The 19,948-nt window shown below is 46.8% G+C and overlaps 2 protein-coding genes across 7 annotated transcripts in view; both read left to right on the top strand.

Annotated features, from left to right (window-relative positions):
* The window catches only part of ARHGEF12 (Rho guanine nucleotide exchange factor 12), a 163,332-nt gene extending 148,244 nt beyond the window's left edge, over positions 1–15,088 (top strand). For both annotated transcript variants that reach the window (XM_049800231.1, XM_049800229.1), the window contains one exon: positions 14,998–15,088. The gene's annotated coding sequence lies outside the window, so the exon portion shown is untranslated. The remainder of the gene's footprint in view (positions 1–14,997) is intronic.
* Positions 15,014–19,948, top strand: part of GRIK4 (glutamate ionotropic receptor kainate type subunit 4) — a 138,002-nt gene continuing 133,067 nt past the window's right edge. For 4 of the 5 annotated variants that reach the window (XM_049800234.1, XM_049800232.1, XM_049800236.1 and 1 more), the window contains exon 1: positions 15,014–15,129. In XM_049800234.1, coding sequence (XP_049656191.1) covers positions 15,048–15,129 — 82 coding nt within the window. In that variant the 5' untranslated portion in view covers positions 15,014–15,047. The remainder of the gene's footprint in view (positions 15,130–19,948) is intronic. The other variant, XM_049800233.1, reaches the window with a different exon arrangement.

Below are 19,948 nucleotides of genomic sequence, written 5' to 3'. Positions count from 1 at the left end.
TGGCTGAACAGAGCAGCCCCGAAGGGCAGAGATTTCAGGCTGCTGCCCAGAGCCGCTCTCACTCCCGCAGATATGTGCTGCACCCCCAGGCCGTGGTGGAGGACGGCAGTCAGAAATGGCAGTGTTTCAATGAAACTGGGAGTCTTGCCTGATTTGCTACGGCCCAAGGGTTGCGTAGCACCAGGTTTTTCCCGTTAAGCTTCAGGATGCCTTTCCTTGCTACGTCTGTTCTCAGCGTCCTTTCCGATGGTGCGAGTGGTCCTGATGTTAATTTGACTGCGTGGGGCTTTGTGGGGGCTATATGTGCCCTACCAGAGACTTGCTGTGCGCCCTCACGCGCCAGCCTGTACGTCAGCTAAAAGAGCACTGCCCTCCTTTGCAGGGGTGCTCTGACGATAAACAAGGCCAAGGAAGTTCATAGCAAAGGAGTGGGAAAAACATAACCATCTTAGATAAATAGGTGAGATGGGGAGAACAGTGGCATCCATTCCCAGGGACTGCATTATATAGCAGTAGAGGGCAGGTGCTCATTTCTCCTGCCTGTGAGGATGGGCGCTTGGCAGATAACTGGGAAAAAGGCAGCTTTGGTAGCCATGGCGATGGGAGCAGGGGGGGTGCTCGGTTGTAGGTAGGAACCAGGGCAAAAAGGACAGGCACACATCTAACAGGCAGATGAGTTGCCTCTGTTTTCAGCAGCCTGTTGTCCTGAGTGATTGCTGCTGGGCTCCGGGAGCCACTGAACTTGCACAGCTCGTGGGTGAAATGGTCCCAGAGAGGGAGCCCTTGGGATAAACATCCACACCAACTGTCTAGAGAAACGAACTCTGTTTTTAGGAGGCTCAAGTGACTGCAGAGTCGTACAGCCTGCTTGTGAGGAGAGAGGGAGAAAGCACTGCAACTTCAGAGAGAAGCTTGATCTGAAGGGGCATTGTGTTTGTTCAGCCCTTAACGAGCAGCTCCCTGGAAGTGCTGTCGGATGAGGTCCTGTAGGGTGCTATGTCTGAGGCTGTTCAGGGGCCAGAGTTAATCCAGCACTTCAGTAATAGGAAATTATGCATTGTTTATTGCTGAGAATGTTTGTGGGTTGTTGTTTTTTTTTTTTCCTTGGTGTGTCAAAGACTTTCTGCACTGATCGTTCTTTGCTGCATTTCCTCCCTAAAACTGCTCTTGAAGAAAAAGGAGTTTGTGCTGTGCACTTGGCCAGGCTCCTGCGTGGTGTCACTGCAGAAGTTTGGGCTGTGCGGTTAACCATTTCTGTCTTGTTATGTCAGTATCTAACCACCTTCCTCCCACATCACATCTTCCGCGCTCCGCAGGCACTTGTGCCAACGCATGCTTGCGTCACCGGGTGAAATTAGAGTCCCTCGTGAACCTTGTGGGCCCCCGCAGACGACGTTCAGATCAGTGGCTGAAATCCAGGTGTGAAATAGCCTTCCCGATTTGCGTGTCATCTCAGCAGAAGAGCTGCTTTGGTAGAATAGTTTTTTGAGCGAAGACAGCGGAGTGGTGGATGCAGACAGCTTCCTAAGCGACATGTCTTCAGGGCAGGGACGATTCGTATAACAGGAAGCAATCGAGGTGATGGCAGTTGGTTTTGTTTTTAATTTAAGGGTCTATTTGCACACACCAGGCTGTCCTTGTTCTGTTAATAACGGCATCTGCACACTGGGGTCACCATCTCACTGCACTCTTTGAGGATTTGTTGTTGAAGCAACAGCATTTGTTGGGGGGTGGCAGAGAGAAAATGGCCCCCTAATGTTAGTGATTTAACTTCTGGCAAAGCAGGCCAGGAGATGGAGGGGAGGAAAAGCTGCTCCATGTGGGGCTGGGGAAGGAGCTCAGGCTGGAGGTCTGATGAGTGACCACCCTCGTTCACCTTCAAAATGCTCAGTGTTATCTGTCCCTCTGGGTGTTTGTCCCTCTCCTACCAGCAGTATCTAAGCTACTTTTGGAAAGGAGTAATGTGGAGTTTAGTATTAATAGCTTTTCTTTTGGGGGCAGGAGAAGATGCAGAGGCTGCCAGGCTGCCATTTGACAGCAGTTAGCAACAATCAGCTGGGCTGATGGCTACTGGGCAGCTGGAATGGTTGGAAGCCTGCTGGGCTCGAAACTGGTTCAAAATGAGTTGTGCTGAATCACAACCGCTCAAAACTTCCTCTGCTTGGAGTATATCTGAGTTGAAGTGAATCCCAGAGGGTGGGGGGAGAAAACCCAAGTGGTTCCCGTGAGCTGGGGAATTAAGGCAGCCTGGCGTACAGTTTATGCCTTGTGGCTGAGTTCAGTAAGCTCTAATTGATGATTTTCCCTATATTGCAGGCATGCATAACATCTTTCCCTTGTGGATTCCGTGGTGCCTAATGGGATTTGAGCTAAACTTGCAGTCCTTCCGTCTGTGGAGAATTCTTCCTCTCCGCTATTAGACTATTATTTCATGAAAGTCGTAGAATCTGATAGTTTAGTGAGTCTGCATCCTCGTGAAATTTGGTTGGAAACTGGCCATCATATTCCAGGTTGGTTAGGGATGGCACATCAGTGGGTATTGAAAGCACATCTGTGCGTTGCTTTCTCTGATATTGAGACCAAACCAGAAGTGTCTGGATCAGAAAGAGCAAATTCAGCATGTCAGATGTCCAAGTCCTGTTGGCTCATCGGGTCAGACAGGCTGTGAATTTGGGCTTAAGGATAACAGCTGCATCAGAATATGGTGCTGGATTTTGGACGGATTATAGGTCAAGATGCAAACATTAAAGTTGGTCTAAGGCTGGTTAATGAGGACAATTTATGCTTATAGCTGCAAGAGAATAATGTGATCAGGGTTTTCAGAGCGCTCAGCGTGGGCATAACTTAGTCCCTTTGTACTTCCCTCATTTAACTGGAATTGATGTTAAGCCAGCGATGAAAACAACTGAAAAGCCAACTCCGGAAAGGGTTTTTCCTTGCTCAGTTTGGAAATTGGATATCGCTGATGAGGATGAGTGCTCTGGGAGCAGTTTTGAGAATGCTGCTAAGTCAGGAGCACAGGCAGCCTGATTATAGCTAACTTGGAGCAACAGAAAGGTAAGGTGGACAGAATGAATTTGTTCTGTGAACAAATTTGTTTTTCACGCTGAGGCAATGTCCTGTGCCTTTGTAGGCCTGTCTGTTATGTTTTGTTAATGAAGCCAAGTGATCTTTGCTTGCTGCACGTTGGATAAAGTCCGCAACTGTGGCATCATTCTTCTGCTTATATCACACTGCGGATAGGAAGGGAATTCTTGCACTCGGGTAAGGATGGAGTAAGGGCCCATTAAATGTCTGTGAGAGGTATCCCATGCTTAACTCTTCACAGTGATGGTAAAATGCAGGCTCCATTTGAATCAGTGGTGAAATTCTTTGCTGGGTGTGGGGGTTTTTACTCAGGGCTTTCCTAAGGCTAGTTTTCATGGCAATTCAGGAGTGCATGTCCCACCAGCACTTCTAGAGATCTCTGCTGGCCGTTAGTGTAGAATTGCTTAGATCTTTTGCAGGAGTGACGCTGTCTGGGCAAGGTCTCTGCAAGTGAGAAGACTCATGGCATTTGGCTTGCTGAAGGGAGAAATGGTAAATAAGTTAGGCAAAACTGTATGTGAAGTCTGCAGCTATCCAGGAATCGTATCTGTTATGGCCGTGTCTGAAGCAAAGTGGCCAAATATTTGAGAAACAAAGGATAAGCTAGATGTAGAGCAGTTATCTTGAGGCTTATGAAACTTGAGTGGTGCTTTGTTCGAAAGCACTTCTTGTATCATCAGGCAAGCTGCTCTGTGCCCATATTCCCCGTTAGGCGAAGGAGTCTCCAAGCCTGAGAATAAATACATTAAAGGCCATGAGACACAGAGAAGAGGATGGTGAGAAACTGAGAGATGCCAGAGCCAAGACTGCGGAGAGAAGTCATGTCTCTTACTGAATTTTCTGTGCTGTCATGAGGGGAAAAGCTGAGCAGCTTTTTCCCAAGGGTGTGTGCATGAAGATTTCTCTGGTATTTCACCCAGTAATGTTTTGACAGGCTTAATAAGAAATTTCCTTTTGTCGGCAAACATGGTCTCTCTCCTGTCCTTTCACCATCACCGCTACAAGGGTGCTTCTCCTGCTGAGCCAAACAGGTGAGGACCTATTTCCCACTGAACTCTTTTTAAAATTCTCTGTTGGATTAAATGAAAAGCCTATTTCCTCAGGCTCACATGCTCTGCAGTGACCCAGTGAGGGAGGTTAGCATATTCTGCCCTTGTCTGGGTGGTATTTCTCATGTGGCCAGGACTCCCCCTCACTTCTCTGCTGCTTGGCGTGTTGTTGCAACAAGCAGGGGGGAAATGCCACCGCTGCCTCTTCTCCTCCACTTGGATGTTTCATCTTGGTAACGCAGTAGCACTGCACCTCTAATTGCATGCTCTCTGGTGCTAAACTGTTAATCAAACACATAAGTTTCTGGTTTGAAATCATTTTTGTGTCACTTATGCTACAAGCAGGATTAAGAGCTTCTCTCATGCAAATTAACACTTCTTAAATGCAACATTACTTACCAGTTTGGACTTCGGTTCTGCTTTCCTGTGCAAGACTATTTATTGCTACAGGCCACGCCATTGCTCCGGCTGCTGTCTTTTGCATCTGGTTGTTGTGTGCAGCTCTGTCGTTGCGTGTATGTGCATCTCCTAACAACTCCTCTGGTTTTCTCGCATCCCTTTAGTTTTGCAGGTTTCCTTGCTCTCTTGTGCAGACTTTTCTCCTCTGCCTGCTCTCAAGCCTATCACCCCTATGCTTTCTTGTGCATATTCTTAGCTTGGCATCTGTCCTCTTTCCCACCTCCTTTCAAATGCATATGCTTACTGTCTTCCAAATGCACACCCCAAAATTCTTGCTCCATTAAAATACACAAACCAAGTCTTACAAACGTCATCTTCAGCCATTCACAAATTACCTCCTCCTAGCCTCAAATTACAGGCTTTTTGAGCTTGTATGTATCAAAATGTTCTTTGGGTGGTAGATGGGAGATTAATCTATTTATTTCACTTACAGTTTTGGCAGCTATAAAAAGAAGCAAAACTAGTTTTTTGGCCATAAACCACTTCTTGCAGGTTGATTTGGTCGAAGCTTCTTTGTTTTCCTTTCTTTTTCCTCTTGAATCTGCCAGAGACTTTAAGTGAAATAAATAGATTAATCTTCTTTCTGTAGCCCAGAGATCAGGTTGATGCATTTAAGAGCTCTCTCTCCCCCTAGACTTCTGTTATGTTCAGAGATCCAATTCATATTTTAGAACTTCCTTCATGTGTAAAGAGACTCAGTGGTAGCAGTAATTCTTCACTAACAGCAAATAGGGGTCAGTGCTTGTTGGATTTATTTTCTTCTGAGAGAGCTGAAAATTTTCCATCAAAGCGTTTTTGATAAAAGGAAATTTTGTGGAAAAATATCGGGGGGGGGGGGGGGGGGGGCAGAAACCACCCAAAACCTGAAGATCTCCTTCAAAGGAAAAAGTTGTTATTTTACAAGACTATGTGTCTTGAAGAAGGTTCAACTGCTGCGAGCCAAATGGCTGAAAGCAGATTTCCAAAAGTGTATATACTTATCAAAACAGAACTGTGAAGAAGTGTGGCAGAACTGGAAAAATCCTCAGTGTTGAAGATAGGAAATTGGTTTTCTGAGCAGCTCTATTTTCTGTGGTGAAAGGGTATACACCGAGTGTAAGGAGGTCTCCTGGAAAGGGTTTCTTAAAGGAGTTCATTCTGAAATCAGTCCTTGGCACTTTATTAAGCTGGGGTCTTGTTTTTTTCTTCCAGCGTGTGCGCTCGCATCACAGCTTAGTGAGAAATAGGCAAGTTTGAAGAACTGAAGGTTTAATACCGTCTGGGTACTTTGGCCTTACACTGCCCAGGGAAAGACACAGTATTGCTAAAATTGTGTGGTGTGTACGTGTCCTTTCCCGGCATAGCACTGGGAAGATGTAGATGCCTGGCTTGCTCTTTATCCTACCTGGCCGCCTAGTGATCTCCAACCATTTGCTAGATGAAGTCTGTGTCTCTGGCCTGCCCCCGCAAGGTGAATGTTTGACCTTGGCAGAGCTTGCGCAGAGGCTGACTTGCCTCAAACCAAAAAAAGAGCCAGTGGCACAGTAGGAAATGGCACCAGGGTTGCTTTTGCACTTGCTCTGACTCTTCAGTCTTATTTTTGGCTCTTCTCACCCCCATATACACAACCCAAGAGAAAGCAGTATTTGGGCTGAGCTTGTGTCCTGCCACCTGCTTTCGAGGAATGGTTTGACTTGGGGCTGCGTGTACCCTCCAGTGAAATGAACTACTTTGCTTTGTGTTTCCACATTTGCTGTAGGACAGGAGTGTGGCCGAGGGATATTTTCTGCAAAAGAGCTCATGTCCCCAATTTCATACAGTGGCTTGTCCCTGGTTCACGTGTCTGTGTTGGGTTTGTTCTCTATGGGAACAGAACTGAAATTTCAAAAGCCTTTTTTATCTATTTCTTAATGTAAAACAATTGTAAGTTTAAAGGCTTTTTCTTATTCCTGGTTTAAGCTTTTTATGAAGCCAAGGCTCTGACTGTTTTTATTTATCCGGGGTCCCACAGGCCTCTTTGCAAGAAGAGAGTTGTTGAGCAATTGAGATTCTGCTCACCTAGGAGTTTCCTCGTGCCACCTCAGCTGGAGAGATCAGTGTGTATTTCCCCTTCCGAAAATATTCGCTTGTACTTGGCTGCATACTGTATGCAGTGCAAACTAGCCGCTCTCTCCTGCACCAGAGGTATTTTAATGGAATTGATGACCCGCAGAGTGGGTAGGAGTCTTCTGCTTGAATAAATGTGGCATAATGTTTGATACAAGAGCCCTGGCCTCTTTATATGGGAGAAACAGCTAGTGCAAGGCTGTACACTGAGGCTTTTGTGAGTGCCAGGTGTGCGGAGGTAAACAAAGATTTTCTTACTTCTTTTTAGACGATTTGGGTCAAACCTGTCCAGAAACTTCATCCAAGGTAAACAGCCCTCAGCCTTGTAATTATCATTAGCAGCGTACTTAAAATGGTGAAAAGGTTGAGGTGATGTCACGACATAGAGCTCTTAGGTCAGAGGAGCAGTACTGGTGCGGACACCTCTGGCCCCTTTTTAATGGCAGCTTGCTGTCCTTCTCAGCCGGCAGAAAATCTGCCTTTCGCCTTCCACCTACAGACGCTCCCCTTCCCCCAGGCTTGCCGTGATTTTTCCTTTAAGATAACAGCTTCAAGCCAATTAAGACTGTCTGAAGTGGGTAGAGCAGACATCGCTGTGTGAGACCACAGTGCTTTTAACTGCTATTGTTTGTTAATAAAAATAAATTGTGGGCACCAGGGAGGGAGAAAATCCCACATGATCTTAGTTTTCTCTTTTCGTTGGTTTTTTTTCCCAGTGAGAAGAGATTTGTCACAGCCAGGGAGGCTTTTGGCAGATGATCTCAAGAGGGTCGTGCTGGGATGCTTTGGAAGGGTACTACTGGTCCTGTACTCGCCTTTGCATGTGTGCCCCCCATCTCCTTGGCTCGGCCGCTCTGTGCGTGGTGTAAATCACTGCTCATAAGCTTCGATGCCGGGCTGTGAACCCGAGGGGGCTGAGGCACAGGCGAAGATGGCATTTTGCTGCCTCTGCTGCCAGGAGCGGTAACTTGTGGCAGAGGGATGGGGCAGCCAAAGGCGACGTCCTCTTTGTCATACTGTGAAGCTGGCCAGAGCTCGTCCATCCCAGCTCCGTGCTGCAGAAGCATGGCTCCGGTGGCTTTGCCGGGGAGGGTGAGGCAGGGTTGCGCTAAACAGCCCTGTCTAATGGTCCTAGTGCTTTCGCAGATGGGGGTTTTGCTCATGGTGCTGTGCGTGTCCATCCTGTTATGTGCTTTGGTGTCTGTTTTCTCAACAGCCATAGGACTTTCTTCATCGCTGCGGTGCTTGAAGGCTTTGCTGTTCCGTGCAGTGCCCTATGAAGCAAGGCAGAAAGACAGGGGACAGCAGCACGTAGACTGGCTCCTTTTGTGTGCCCGAAGGGTTTGCCGGTGTGGCTGTACTGGCAAAATTTCCTAGCGGAGAATCAGCTTAAGCCTGTTCCTAGAATAAAATAAGCTGCCCCAACAAAGGAGTTTTAACGCTATCAAGTCAATGTCTGTAAGGGGACTTTTGTAAGCAGGATTCCGAGGGGGCAGGTGGGGTTTTCACACTCGTAATTCACTTTGCTGTGCCAATAAAGCTTTCAAGTATTGACTGACCCTGGGGGGCCTGATAGGTCCTGTGACAAGCCTGCGGAGGAGCGGATAATTGAATGGAGATGTCCTGTGACTCAGCCTGAAACTGTAACTGCTGAAGTCTCCCTGTGTTCACAGCTCTGTGGTTGATAATGCTGGGGAAAATCTAACTTTGAGATAGCTGAGTCTATATGCAGCTTGTTTGAGGAATTAGAATGGGTACATATTGCTTTTATCTCTAAGCTATCACAGGAAAAGTTGATCAGGCTTTGCTAATGGTGGGGTGGATTGAGAAGGGTGAGACGAGAGAACACCGGATTGTAGAGAGAGAAAGTTAAAGAAAATATTCCACAGGAATATGAAATGTCAGGAATACATTCGTCCTTCTGCTTCACTGCCTCCAGAATTCTTTTCTCCTTGAAGTTTCTTGCTTCTTTTTCTGGAAGTCACGAATGGGGGAGGGAAAAAAGAAAAAGAGAGAGATAAAAGAACACGGCTAGGAGAATAAAAAAAAAGATTCCATTTTATGTATCAGCTGAGCAGGTGTTTATCACTAATATCACCTTCTCTTGAATATCACCTACTCTGGTGCTAACTGAATGACCCTCACGGAGCTGTGCAGTCACTGTGGTGTGATGGAGAGTCGGAGGTCCTTTTACCCCCCGGATACCTGGGGAAGAGAGATACCACTGGTCTGTCTCTCACCTCAGATGAGTTCATCCCTGGCAAGCCACAGTGCGAATGTTGTGAGGACAATGCGAGAAGAGGAAAGGCATGGTGGCTGAAAGTAAAGCAGGCTCTTTAATGCTGATGAAATCTAAAAGGAGACATAGTTTTTATAGGAACATAGAAATTGCTAGACTGGAACGGAGCTGTGCTTCATATTGCTAAGTATCCTTTTTTAGTACTAGCTGCTTCCAGAGCAGTGTAAGGAGGCTTGCCCCAAGGGGTGATTCTTTTAACCCTCAAACATAGGGAGTTAGCCAGTGCCTTGCAGCGTGAAGGGTTTATATGCCTTCCGAAGCCTTATTTTCTCCTTTTTTTTTTTTTTTAAAAACTTTACTATTGTAATTCTAGCTGTTCATTCTCTTTATAAATGTTTGATCCTTCTCTCAATCTTACTGAGGTTTTGACTGCAACAATACCTAGTGGTAATGATTTACCCATGCTAATTACACATTTTGCAGAGGAAAACATATTGTTCGTAGCTTTAAATGGCGTGATTTTTTAGTTTAATTGAACTTACATCTTTGTATCCCTGGGGCAGGCTTGCAATTTAGTTCCTCCCCCTGAGACACACAGGCTCTTTCTCAAGCCCAGCAACAGTCACTTGTTGAAATATTTTTCAGGTTCCTTCGCTCTTGTCAGTTCCATTTAAATTTGAGCCTCTCTGCAGATGAAGCTTTGCAAAAGGAAATAGCTCTCTTTGCTTGTCGAAAGAATGAAAAAGGCTCTGTTAAGTTGTTTGTTGATATTTCCTGACAGTTTTTCAGAATTCCTTGCTGCTCTGCAGCTGTTAAATTTGTTGTCTCAGCTGTGAGGATTACTCTAGCTTTGCTTGAGCTGCATTTTCTCACCATTCATCAAGCTTCTGGTGATGCACAGAAAGATCCATCAACACCAAAGCCACCTCCAAACTAGCATTTGGGTAAAAAGTCTGCCTCCCAATCGCCTGGATAAGATTGAAGTTGCTGACAATTTTTAAAGGGTGTTTGTGGTTTCTCAGTGAGCTTGCAGACGATGGCGTAGGGGTTTTGCAGTAGAAGTAAACGGAGGTTGCATCAGGATAAAGCACACGTTGGGGTTTTTGAAAGCCTGGTCTTGGCACTGCCTTCCGGACCGTGGAGCAACGTGCCAGTGCAGCTGGAGATGCTGTGCCCTGTCTTGCTGGGATCCAGCCCATTGCCAGGGCTCCCGGGCTTGCTGGGACCAGATGTGGCAGGACAGATGTGGCAGGCCAGGTGGCAAACAGATTTTGCAGGGTGGGCAGTATCTTTGGAAGTGTGAACGGAAATAGCAATGCACCTGGATTTCTTGAGTGTCCTTGGCAGGTTGGGCAGAGGGAACAAGAGGGAGAGAAGAGAGGTGGCTTGTTCAGGGATATCTTCACTAGTGGCGTGGCAGCTTCAGGAGAGCTTTATTCTGTGATTTAACATTTTATTCTGCCTTTTGGCTTTTGCTGTATTGTCTAAGAATTTTTCTGCAAAAAACCTCAAAATATCCGGAAGACGTGGTGATAGCAACAAAGAAAAGTACCATCTCACAGAGTCATTAAAATTGTATAAGTAGTTTCAGAAGCAAGTTGCTTCCTCTGAGAAGCAAATCGTCCATAATTCTGCTTGGTATTTAGAGACTTTTATCTCCAGAGAGAATTCAAAACTATTCAGTATAGTCTTGATTTATTTTATTCTCTTGAATTTTCAGAGCTAAAGATGAAAAAGGGCTTAACAGAAAAAGAATTACATACTTGTGCTGTGCAGAGAGAAGCCACGGGCCAGCTCGTGATCCACCAGCTATTCAGCAATTCACGTACCACCCTGAAGGACCCATGAAACTCTTTTCTAGCCAGCTCACTCCTTTTGGGGATAGCAGATTCAGACTGCTTTATAACAGCTGGCCATCAACCAGGCTCGCTTGCTATCATAGCACGCCGCCAGTACAATAAAGAGGAACCATTAATGCAAGAGCTGTAAATGTACAGGCTGACATGTTCTTGGTGGAAACGTCAGTAAAGGAAGTTGGTTTGATTTATTTCCAGCAAACTGTGGTGAGGATGAGTCCGGGATAAGTCATCTTCACATGCACAAGAATTAGTGCAGCAAGTTTCTAAATATCCTTGTTCTCTTAAGTGTTTTCTTGGCTTCTAAGGCTTTCTGCTTTGTGTTGCGTGAAAGAAGAATGTTATCTTCCTTCCCTCTCTGGGTGGAATTTCAGAGTGCACTCGAGCTGATGCCCCAGTCGTACCTCTGATTCATTGCTGCACCTGGGCAGAAAGCATGTTTTATGGCTTCTCCTGGGGAGACGAGAGACAGACAGGTGCACCTTGCAGCTGTAAGGAAGCAAAAGCTGTTGGGAGGATGGCTAGCTCAGCAAGGCAAAAATTAGTTTACAACAAAGGGGTTTGAACTGTGTTTACCACACTTTCGTGCCTGAATTTAGAGAGTAGGAGGCAGGAGGAACTTGAGGAGATGGAGAGCTGTGAGGACTGAAATACCTCTTTGTTCCTTTGCAAGTTAGAAACCTCGATGTTAGGCTAGGAAGAAAAATCCTCTCGCTCCTTTCCCTCTCATCCTATGTCTTGAATTCCAGTGTCTGTTCCCACTGCTCAGTGGTGCAGATGTGATGGCAGCGAAGTGTCCTTGTGTTGCACTCCCTGGGTATTTTGCAAGCACCTCCATCAACCAGATGGTCTATGGGTATGGGTCGTAGGAGCCTGTGTAGTTCTGCTGTTTGGTGAACCCCAAGATGTATTTCTATTGCTGGCAGCTGTTTCTTGGGTTCGTGCTCAAAAATCAAAGTACTGGGAAGCCGTTCTTAGCAGTGGGTAATGTGTTAGGTGAACGCAGCATCCCTCTGTGCTCCGTGTTCTAGGTAATTACAACCCTGCCGCTCACGTAGCAGAGCGCAGCGGGTGCCCTGTATTTATTATTTAACTTTGCTGTTAACTCTAAGCTGGTGATGCAAAGGCAGCTGCTTCTCTGGGAATCTCGTCATTTGCCTCTTCACCAAACCAGGCTGCAAACAGGAGAGGTGGCCTTGAGGTCTGTCCCTTGGAGCTGAAAGTCACCGGACCCTTTCCCAGTCCTTGGCTGTTCGTAGTTTGCCTAGAGTCGTTACCCTCATACGGTTTGTTTTTGCAGACTCTAAAATGAGAACCACCCATTTTAGCATGGTGATCCCATAGTGCTTTGGCAGAGAATGACGGGGACGTTAACTCCAACATCCTCCTCAAATGGCAGGCGGGCATTTCCCTCCACTGCTTTGGCTGGGAACTGTGGGGTTTTATGTCTGCCTTTCCTTGCCCTAGTCCAGAGGCACAGTGAGGCTGCTGCCCTGCTTTTCCCTCACAGTGGCTGCCTTTTAGATGCTGATACAAAGTGCTTGGGGCAGGTGGGATCGTATTTATCCGCACAAAGACATGGTCTTAAAACACCTTGCCAGATGATATTAGACAGCTGCGGCTAACGTTGTGGAGGAGAAGCGCGTGCTGGTGGAGGAGGAGGAGGCTGGTGGGGAGCGTACCCAAGGGCTGTCATCTCTCACTGTCCCTACCAGAGGAATGAGCTCAGCGCTGTGGCAGGGAAACCCGCTTTAGTACTGACATCTTCTCAGGCCTGGCTCTTTTTGCATCTCCGACCTCTGCGTGTGGTTGCTCCTCTTATTTCTTCTCGTTTCGTGTGAGAAACGCTGACAAATCCGAGTGTTCGCCTTGACTTTCCCTGGGACCAAGCCGTACCCGACGTGCTGCCGTTCCCTACGCCCTCCTTGGCGAGTGCCGTGGCCAAAGGTTTCTGCTAGTTTCTGCTACAAACGCCTTTTGTCGAGTTGCTCTTTTGAGCCAAGAGGCAACGTGTCAGTGTCTGGCAGAACGCAGCGGGGCCGTGGAGGGGAAACAGCGGGGATGAGCAATTGCCATTTTTCTCAGTCGTGTCTCAAGATGTGTTTGGAGACTTTCTCCCCTTCTCTCCCTCTGACGGCTCTGGTAGCCTCTTCTAGACTGCCTTGGCCAGGCAGGAGGGGGCAGTGGAGGAGAAAGAAGGCAAAACGCATCCGAGGCCCCGTATCAGATGCTTTGCTACTTGAGATGTCGTTGTTAATCACCGCTGGCTGGCAAGGGCTGCTCAGGACGTTTTTTTGCACTGAAAGCATACCTAGGGTGGCGGTGCAAGAAGTGGGACCTAAAGGAGGAAAACAAGGCTGTGAGTCTTGGGGAGTGGCTGTGGAGCCGACGCTGAGCGCGATGCAGCAACTTGGGGTGCAGACCTCGAGGAGGGTTGAGAGAGGACGTGTGTGCGCCCGCGCGCGACTTCAGCCCTGCAAGCGTCAGTTCCACAGCCTGGGCTGTAATACCGGTGTGAGTAAATTTGACGTGATCCTGCTGTTTTGTCAATAACTTGGAAAGTTTTGAAATAACTGCTTCAAAGTGCTCAAATGATACGTTGCTCCATAATCTGTCTCTGCTGCTGCCAACACTTCTAAGTAACCAATTTGCCGTGCGCTTAACCTTTTAGGGCTTTTCCTCCCCAGGCATTACTCTGTAACTCCCACTAAAAAAAAAAAAAAAAAAAAAAAAAAAAGAGAGAGAGAAGAATGCCATTGCCCTTCTCAGAGGTGGCTAATGATTTCCAGGTGGTTTTTGGCAGCTTCAGCTTTTTAAAAATGTGTTGAGCACACAACTTCTGAAATCAGGATGTTCTTCAAATGTCCAACGGACACTTGAGCATGGGGGTCCCTCAATTTTCTTGAACTGAGAGAATTGGGACTCAGAAGGCAGGGATGCTGGTGGGAGCTTCCCAAGGGAGATGTGATGCAGAAAGAGAACAAGCTACAGGGAGTGAAAATGTGCAGGGGCTCCCTGCTCAGTCCCTGTGTTGCCTTCTTTCCTATGGCCACGTCTCAATATTTCTTCTGCCTCCCTTACCTGCCTGTAAAAAGGGGATAGCCCCTCTGAAGCGTGCTGAGATGAGAAGGTGGAAGTCTAAATGTAACCTAAAAATAGCTTAATTGAAAAAATGGCAAGTAAAAAACTATGTCTTTCTTGAACAAAACTCCTGGTAACTTCAAAGGCAGATTAAAGACTTTGCCTGTGTCAGGACTTCAATATTTGGCCCAAGAATTAGACAAATGGAATAGCATGAGAATGTTTGCCAGAAAATTGGAGAAGGGAGAGATAAGGTAACAGACGAAATACTCAAAGTCAGCATTTAAGGACATTGCTGCCTGTGGAGATAATTTTATCAACCTGAGGGACAACCATTTCTGCTATAAAGTAAAATCTACCCTCTATGTAGCTGTTTAAAATGGCATTTGTTAAAAATGTGTTTAAGTGTGCTGTGGGAATCTGCTGTGGGACAACCAGTGCCAATATCTGTACTAATGAGAGTTTTGTGGATTGTCCACTTACTGCTCTTCATTTTGACGGTCTTTGGACTTTGAAAGTTAGACCTGTGTGTGTTGGGAGTGGTGTTACCTTGTAAGAGGAGAAAAAAATGGTCCTGCTCTTGGTCTTGTCCTGAATCCTTTTGCACATGACGGGGAGGGAAGGAGGTGGTGACTGTCATTGGGGCTGGAGCAGTACAAAGAATTTGTTTCTAGTTTGGTGGCCAAAGTGACTCTCTGTCTCTGACTCCCATCTCTCAAATTAGGTTTTGGTGTGAAAATGTTTTGTCCTATCCTAAAATGAGAAGTCGGTATTATATTTTAAGTTGCAGGCTGCTCTGAGTGAAAAAAAGGATGGGGGGGGGGGGGGGGAGGGGGAGAAACATTAGAGATGTGACTCAATATTGATTTCCACTTGTTTTTGTGGAAATGCTAAAAATGCCAAGATGAAATATTTGGATTTTTCCTTGTGTTTCTTTTCCATTTTTTTGTTAGAAGCTCTTTGCCCAGTTTGACTCCAATTCCTGAATAATTCATAGTCTGTAAATAGCTTCCTCCTCCTCCTCCTTTGGTAAATAGACTCTTTGTCCCAAGTGCTTGGCAGGCTCAAAGCAGTGTCATCCTGCTGAGTTGCTGGTTCGAGAGCCGAGGTGCTCACGGTGCCGTGTGTTCTCTCTCTGCAGAGTTATGTCATGCCCAGACCACCAAAGGGCTCCATGAGGATTTATAGAAGATGCCCCGTGTCTTGGCGCCTCTGGTGCTCCTTCTGCTGTGGCTAATGAAGATCGCTGCCAGCCCCCATTCCCTGAGGATTGGTGAGTACAAAGCCTCCTCTGCCCTGCATTTAACCATCCTTCCACTCGTTGTTTGGGCTACTCTGCGTAGACGTGCTCGGACAAGGGAAACCAAGCGTTGACGGTGGTGGTTGGGCTCCCTGCGTTGGTGGTGGGCTCCCCATTCAGGTGGGGCTGAGGCCCTTGCTGAGCTACAGTGTCCCACCTGTATTTTGGAAATGTTCTCTCCTTCATCTTATAAATGAAATGCAGTTTATATCGAGCGTACGTATTTGCATTGATTTTTATGGTGGTAACGTTACCCGATGGGGATCTCTTTCTGTATAAATTTAAAGTGAAAGCCACTCCTCAAAGGGGCACTGAGGAATGAAACTTGCTCCCCTCCACTCCACTTGATGCTCTGCTAAGGTCCACACAAAAGGAAAGAGGTTTTTGTCACAAATTTATTTGTGCCCACATTGATGAGTAAGGAGTCTTTGAGCCCAAACTGAACCTAGTTAACTGGTGCAACAAGAAGATTAATAACTCCAAAATGCTCCATTTGTAAGAGTCTCCTATGCATTCAGACTCCTTAGGGCTTTATTAAAAAGTGTTCAGGAAGAGGCACCATCATCTTTGCTTGCTGCCTGTGTGGATTAGGGAAAAGAAATGCATCCAGAGACCTTGTAATGAAACTTGCTTCATAGTATAGACACTTTGCTCTGTTGTTTAGAAAGGAAACTGCTTTACCTGACTCTTCTCTCCAGAACTACTAGCTGGTTTTATTAACTATTTGTTGCAGATAAGAAGCTAATCTATTCCTGTCCCCGTTTGCAACTTTCACAGGTGACACTTGAAGTAAAATTACTTCTCCCCTCTGCTAGTGGAGCATGGAGCAGCTCAGAAATATAGCAAATGAGGGTCTGTGCTGGCAGGAGTCTGGGAAGGGTGGCTGGGTGTTTTATATCCCCAGCATCTGTGATTCATGGGGAGCACTCATGCTGCATAGTCTCAGCTCCGCAGACTGCATTTCATGTTGATCGGCAGATCCTCCACTTGAGCCAGCAGATGGGAATGGTGATGGACGGTATATTATCAGGATGCTGAAGGTGAAAGATCCTTCATTACACCTTGTGCTCCAGCCACCTCCTTCTGTGGGGAAAGTACTGTGGGTGCTTGGGAGCGTGAGGGGAAGGGGAGCTCCCCTGGCAGCGCACATAGCAGCACTGGGCTGCAAACCAGTCTGGGAACTGGCGTGGTTGTCCACCTCCACAGCGCAACCCAGAGTGAAATGGGGAGGTGTTTGTGAGAGACGGGACTGTGCTTTTGTGTTCCTGGCTGAGGGCTGGAAATGAAAATCTGTGCTGCACTGCACTGGGGGCCACTACCAGGCGGGATTAGCTGCTGCCTTCCAGGTCTCAGCTTGGTGCACGCTCAGGGGCTCCCTAAACGGAGTTGGTGGCGGCTGCTGTGAGGCCAAGTCAGTGCTGACCCCTGAGGGCAGGCAAGAAGAAGCCGGGGTGTCTGTGTGTTCAGGGGACACATGAGCAACTGCAGTGTTTGTAGAAAATCTGCCTCCTTCCATCTGTTCAAGTACTAGTTTTGTCTTCTGTGCTTGGTATCTGCTGCTGGGCGAAGGAGATCTGGACACGTTGAAGGCATATCCGTAATAGAAATTACTCACACGCTTGAACACAGGCATGATTCGCATGTCGCCTGGTCCCACCATCTCATGCAGGTACACCACTGTATGCCCCTGTGCTTTGAAGAGATGCACAGTGGTGAATAGCTGAGCGCATGCTGCTTAAACGTAAGCATCTTGTCGTTAGCATCGTGGACCTGGCTGATTCCCACACATGAGCCTAAAGCAAGAATTTGCTGAGGGAGGGGAAGCTCAGGTTGGTATGTTAGTACATATCTACTGCTTTTGCTTTGCTCATGGCCTCAGAGCTAACTTCTCTGAAAATGGTGTCTGAAGCAGATGGGCAAAGAGCTGAGGAGGGGTTTGGGGTTTTGGTTTTGTTTCTTCAAGACAGAGTTTTATTTTAACAATATATCCAGCAAAAAAAGTTAATAAAAATAAAGTACAAAATAAAAGGAGCAAAAAAATATTACTAGCAGCCCTGAAATCATTCCCAAATGCATGCTTTTGGCAAGGCAGGGAGGTCTGTTATCTAGCAACATAAATCAATGCACTGCATAGAAAAGGAAAACAGACCAGCATGAACATTTAAATATTCAAAGAAAATGCAAGCTAACATTTAAAATAATTCTGAAAGCCATCTGGTAATGGACTGCTCAAATGTACAGTTATGTGATTAGTAATGTGAGGTGAACATAGGCAATGTCGTGTCTGGGTTCTTCACCAAGTTGCTAGAAGAGGTTATTGCCTGCTGCGCTTGGCTTCCAGGGTAGAAGCAGGCACGGTGGTGCTGAGTCAGGGGCGCTTGGCTTTTAAACTAAGCACCGAGCTTCCCTGCTGCTGCTTTCTTGGGTTTTGGGTGGATCTTGGCGCTGATATTTCTCAGTGGAGTTTCTAGGCAGCAGACTGCTTAATCTTTGAGCACACAGTGACAGGAAGTTCTCCTAGCCTGGATGGGACCAGCAACGAGTGTTGCATTCCAGAGAGCTTTAGAGGCGTCATCTATGCAAAAAAAGTGAGCAGAATATAGGCTACAGGGTGACCTTCCCTGTGTCTTTGGCATGCAGAGGAACAATCTGTAGTCTATCGTATGCTCTATTTCTCTCCTTGATACGCAGGAAAAAGCATTGGTGCGCACCTTTTTTTCAGCCTTTTTCTTCAGCCTTAAACTCTGTGTATTCCTTTCTGATCCCATCCTGGAGAAAGTCTCCTAGTTCACGTTGTTTTGGAGAGCTTTTGGGGGAAAAACGCTGGTCCACGTGCTTTATCCAAATTGTGTCTTTTTTCTGAGTGCCTTTTGTTTATCATCAGTCAGCTTGCCTGTTCTGTCCTGGTGAGGTATTATCTCCCTAGATGCTCAAAAGATGATTGTGATCAGGGGATGAAGAAGCAGGCAGGAATGGGCATGTTCTCGGAAGTTTTCAAGAGCTCCAGGAGCTGTGTAAGGAATTGCCTCGAGACATCCTGTAGCCCTTGAAAGAGCCAATATATGTCCTAATAATACATGTCCTGGGAGCAAAACCCAACAGTTGGTGCTTGCCCAACACGTGCTCTGTTGCATCCATCCGCACCCAAAGCACAGAAGACATCAGCTTCCTCCTGCCTGCCGCAGTGGCGGGCAAGGAGGATGGCTGGTGCAGTGTGCTGTGGGCCAGCATCTCCCCTAGCTCTGGTTTCCTCTGGTATATACATATATCTGGCTGTAGAAGTACTTCTGGCTTTGTTTTTCGTTTGTTCACTCATGCTCAATAAAGTGTCAGGAAATTTACTTGAGTTATTTACTCAGTTATTTACTTGGTCTTATAGAATAGACCGTCAGAGCCCTAAATTGGTATTCTCTTGCTAGATTCATTGGGTGTACTAACAGCTTATTTAAAATTCATATACAAGCCAAAGTTGTAGTTTATACGTGGCATTGCCCTAACTAGCAGTAGGCTCAGTAGCGCTGACATACGATCTACTGACAAACTCCTTGCAAGGCCTCCTTCAGCCCTGCAGCTCTTTAAAGTGCTCTTTCCTGTAATTGCCTCTGTCTGTCCAAATCCCTTCCCTCCCTCTACCTCTCAACTTTGCAAAGTTTATACAAAAGGCAAGATGCCGTTCTAGCATTTAGAGTATTTTGTTTGGTGAAATCTAGTGTTCTTCTACCCCATACCCAGTGAAAATGCATCCACCGCTTGCCCAGCTGATAATTGAAGCAATCATCTGCACTGCTGTCCCAGTGCTTGTGGTAGGGTTTCATCCAGCAGAGAAGCAATGTGTGGTCAAGGTCTCCACAAATCCAAACTGACAGTGGGGTGTCACTAGAGGTGCCAGCCTGGGACATTTGTCCTTGTTTCTAGGCACGTTTCCAAAAATCTGAAATACCTAACGGGCTGTGAATCTCCTACATCTGCTGTGATCGTGGAACTGTAATGTCAAGGAAATGTTCCTGGGATCCCCCGGAGCATGTGGAGTCGTGGGAAAGCACTGGCATTTAGCTGTGCATGCTGAAGTAGGTGGGAAGAGGCAAACTGGAGACATGCATCCAGCTTTTTCTGCATCACTGCAATTGTATAGTGCCCCTCCATTTCCTACCTATCACCTTGTCACAGACCTGTGTGGCAGAGCACCATTTGTATGGCCTTGCAGCCCTGCTAATTACCCTCCCGAGGTGCTTATGATACTCAGCTGCTTGTTTAGTGAGCTAAAGGCCCCACAGCAGCACGGCGTGCTTCTGCCCTGTCCAATGCAGTTAGTACATTGGTGTGTCTGAGCTGGAGGGCTGAAGCAAAGAAGAAGAACTGAGCATTAAAAATGTGTGGCAACGAACACAATTGTGGACCGTTTAGTTCAGCTTCCCCAACTCCCAGAGGATATACAGAATTCTCCTAAAGGCACTGCAGAGAAGATCCCACAAGGCAGCATGTTATTTAACATTAACATTTTTAAGGGTGATAGTGCCACTGATGATGAAGGCGCAGTCAGTCCCCTGGATGCTGTAGAAGAAAAATCTCGACGTCGGCCCCAGTGGGCAGGTACAAACGCTTCCTCCCAGGGGTGCGGTCCGAGGTGGAGAGAAACACCACTGTGCCCTTTTCGGCAGGCAGGGAGAGCTGTGGCTTTGTGGCGGGTTGGCTTGTGCCAGCCCCGGTACCCCCGTATCCTGATGGCAGCTTGCTGAGACGGCTTGAAACTCCAACTTCTCTCGCCTGCGCGGAGGCAGGGGAGCGCATTCAA

The sequence above is a fragment of the Accipiter gentilis genome, chromosome 5 (genome assembly GCF_929443795.1).
Source record: "Accipiter gentilis chromosome 5, bAccGen1.1, whole genome shotgun sequence".
NCBI lineage: Eukaryota > Metazoa > Chordata > Aves > Accipitriformes > Accipitridae > Astur > Astur gentilis.
This window is presented reverse-complemented; position numbering and strand designations above follow the sequence as displayed.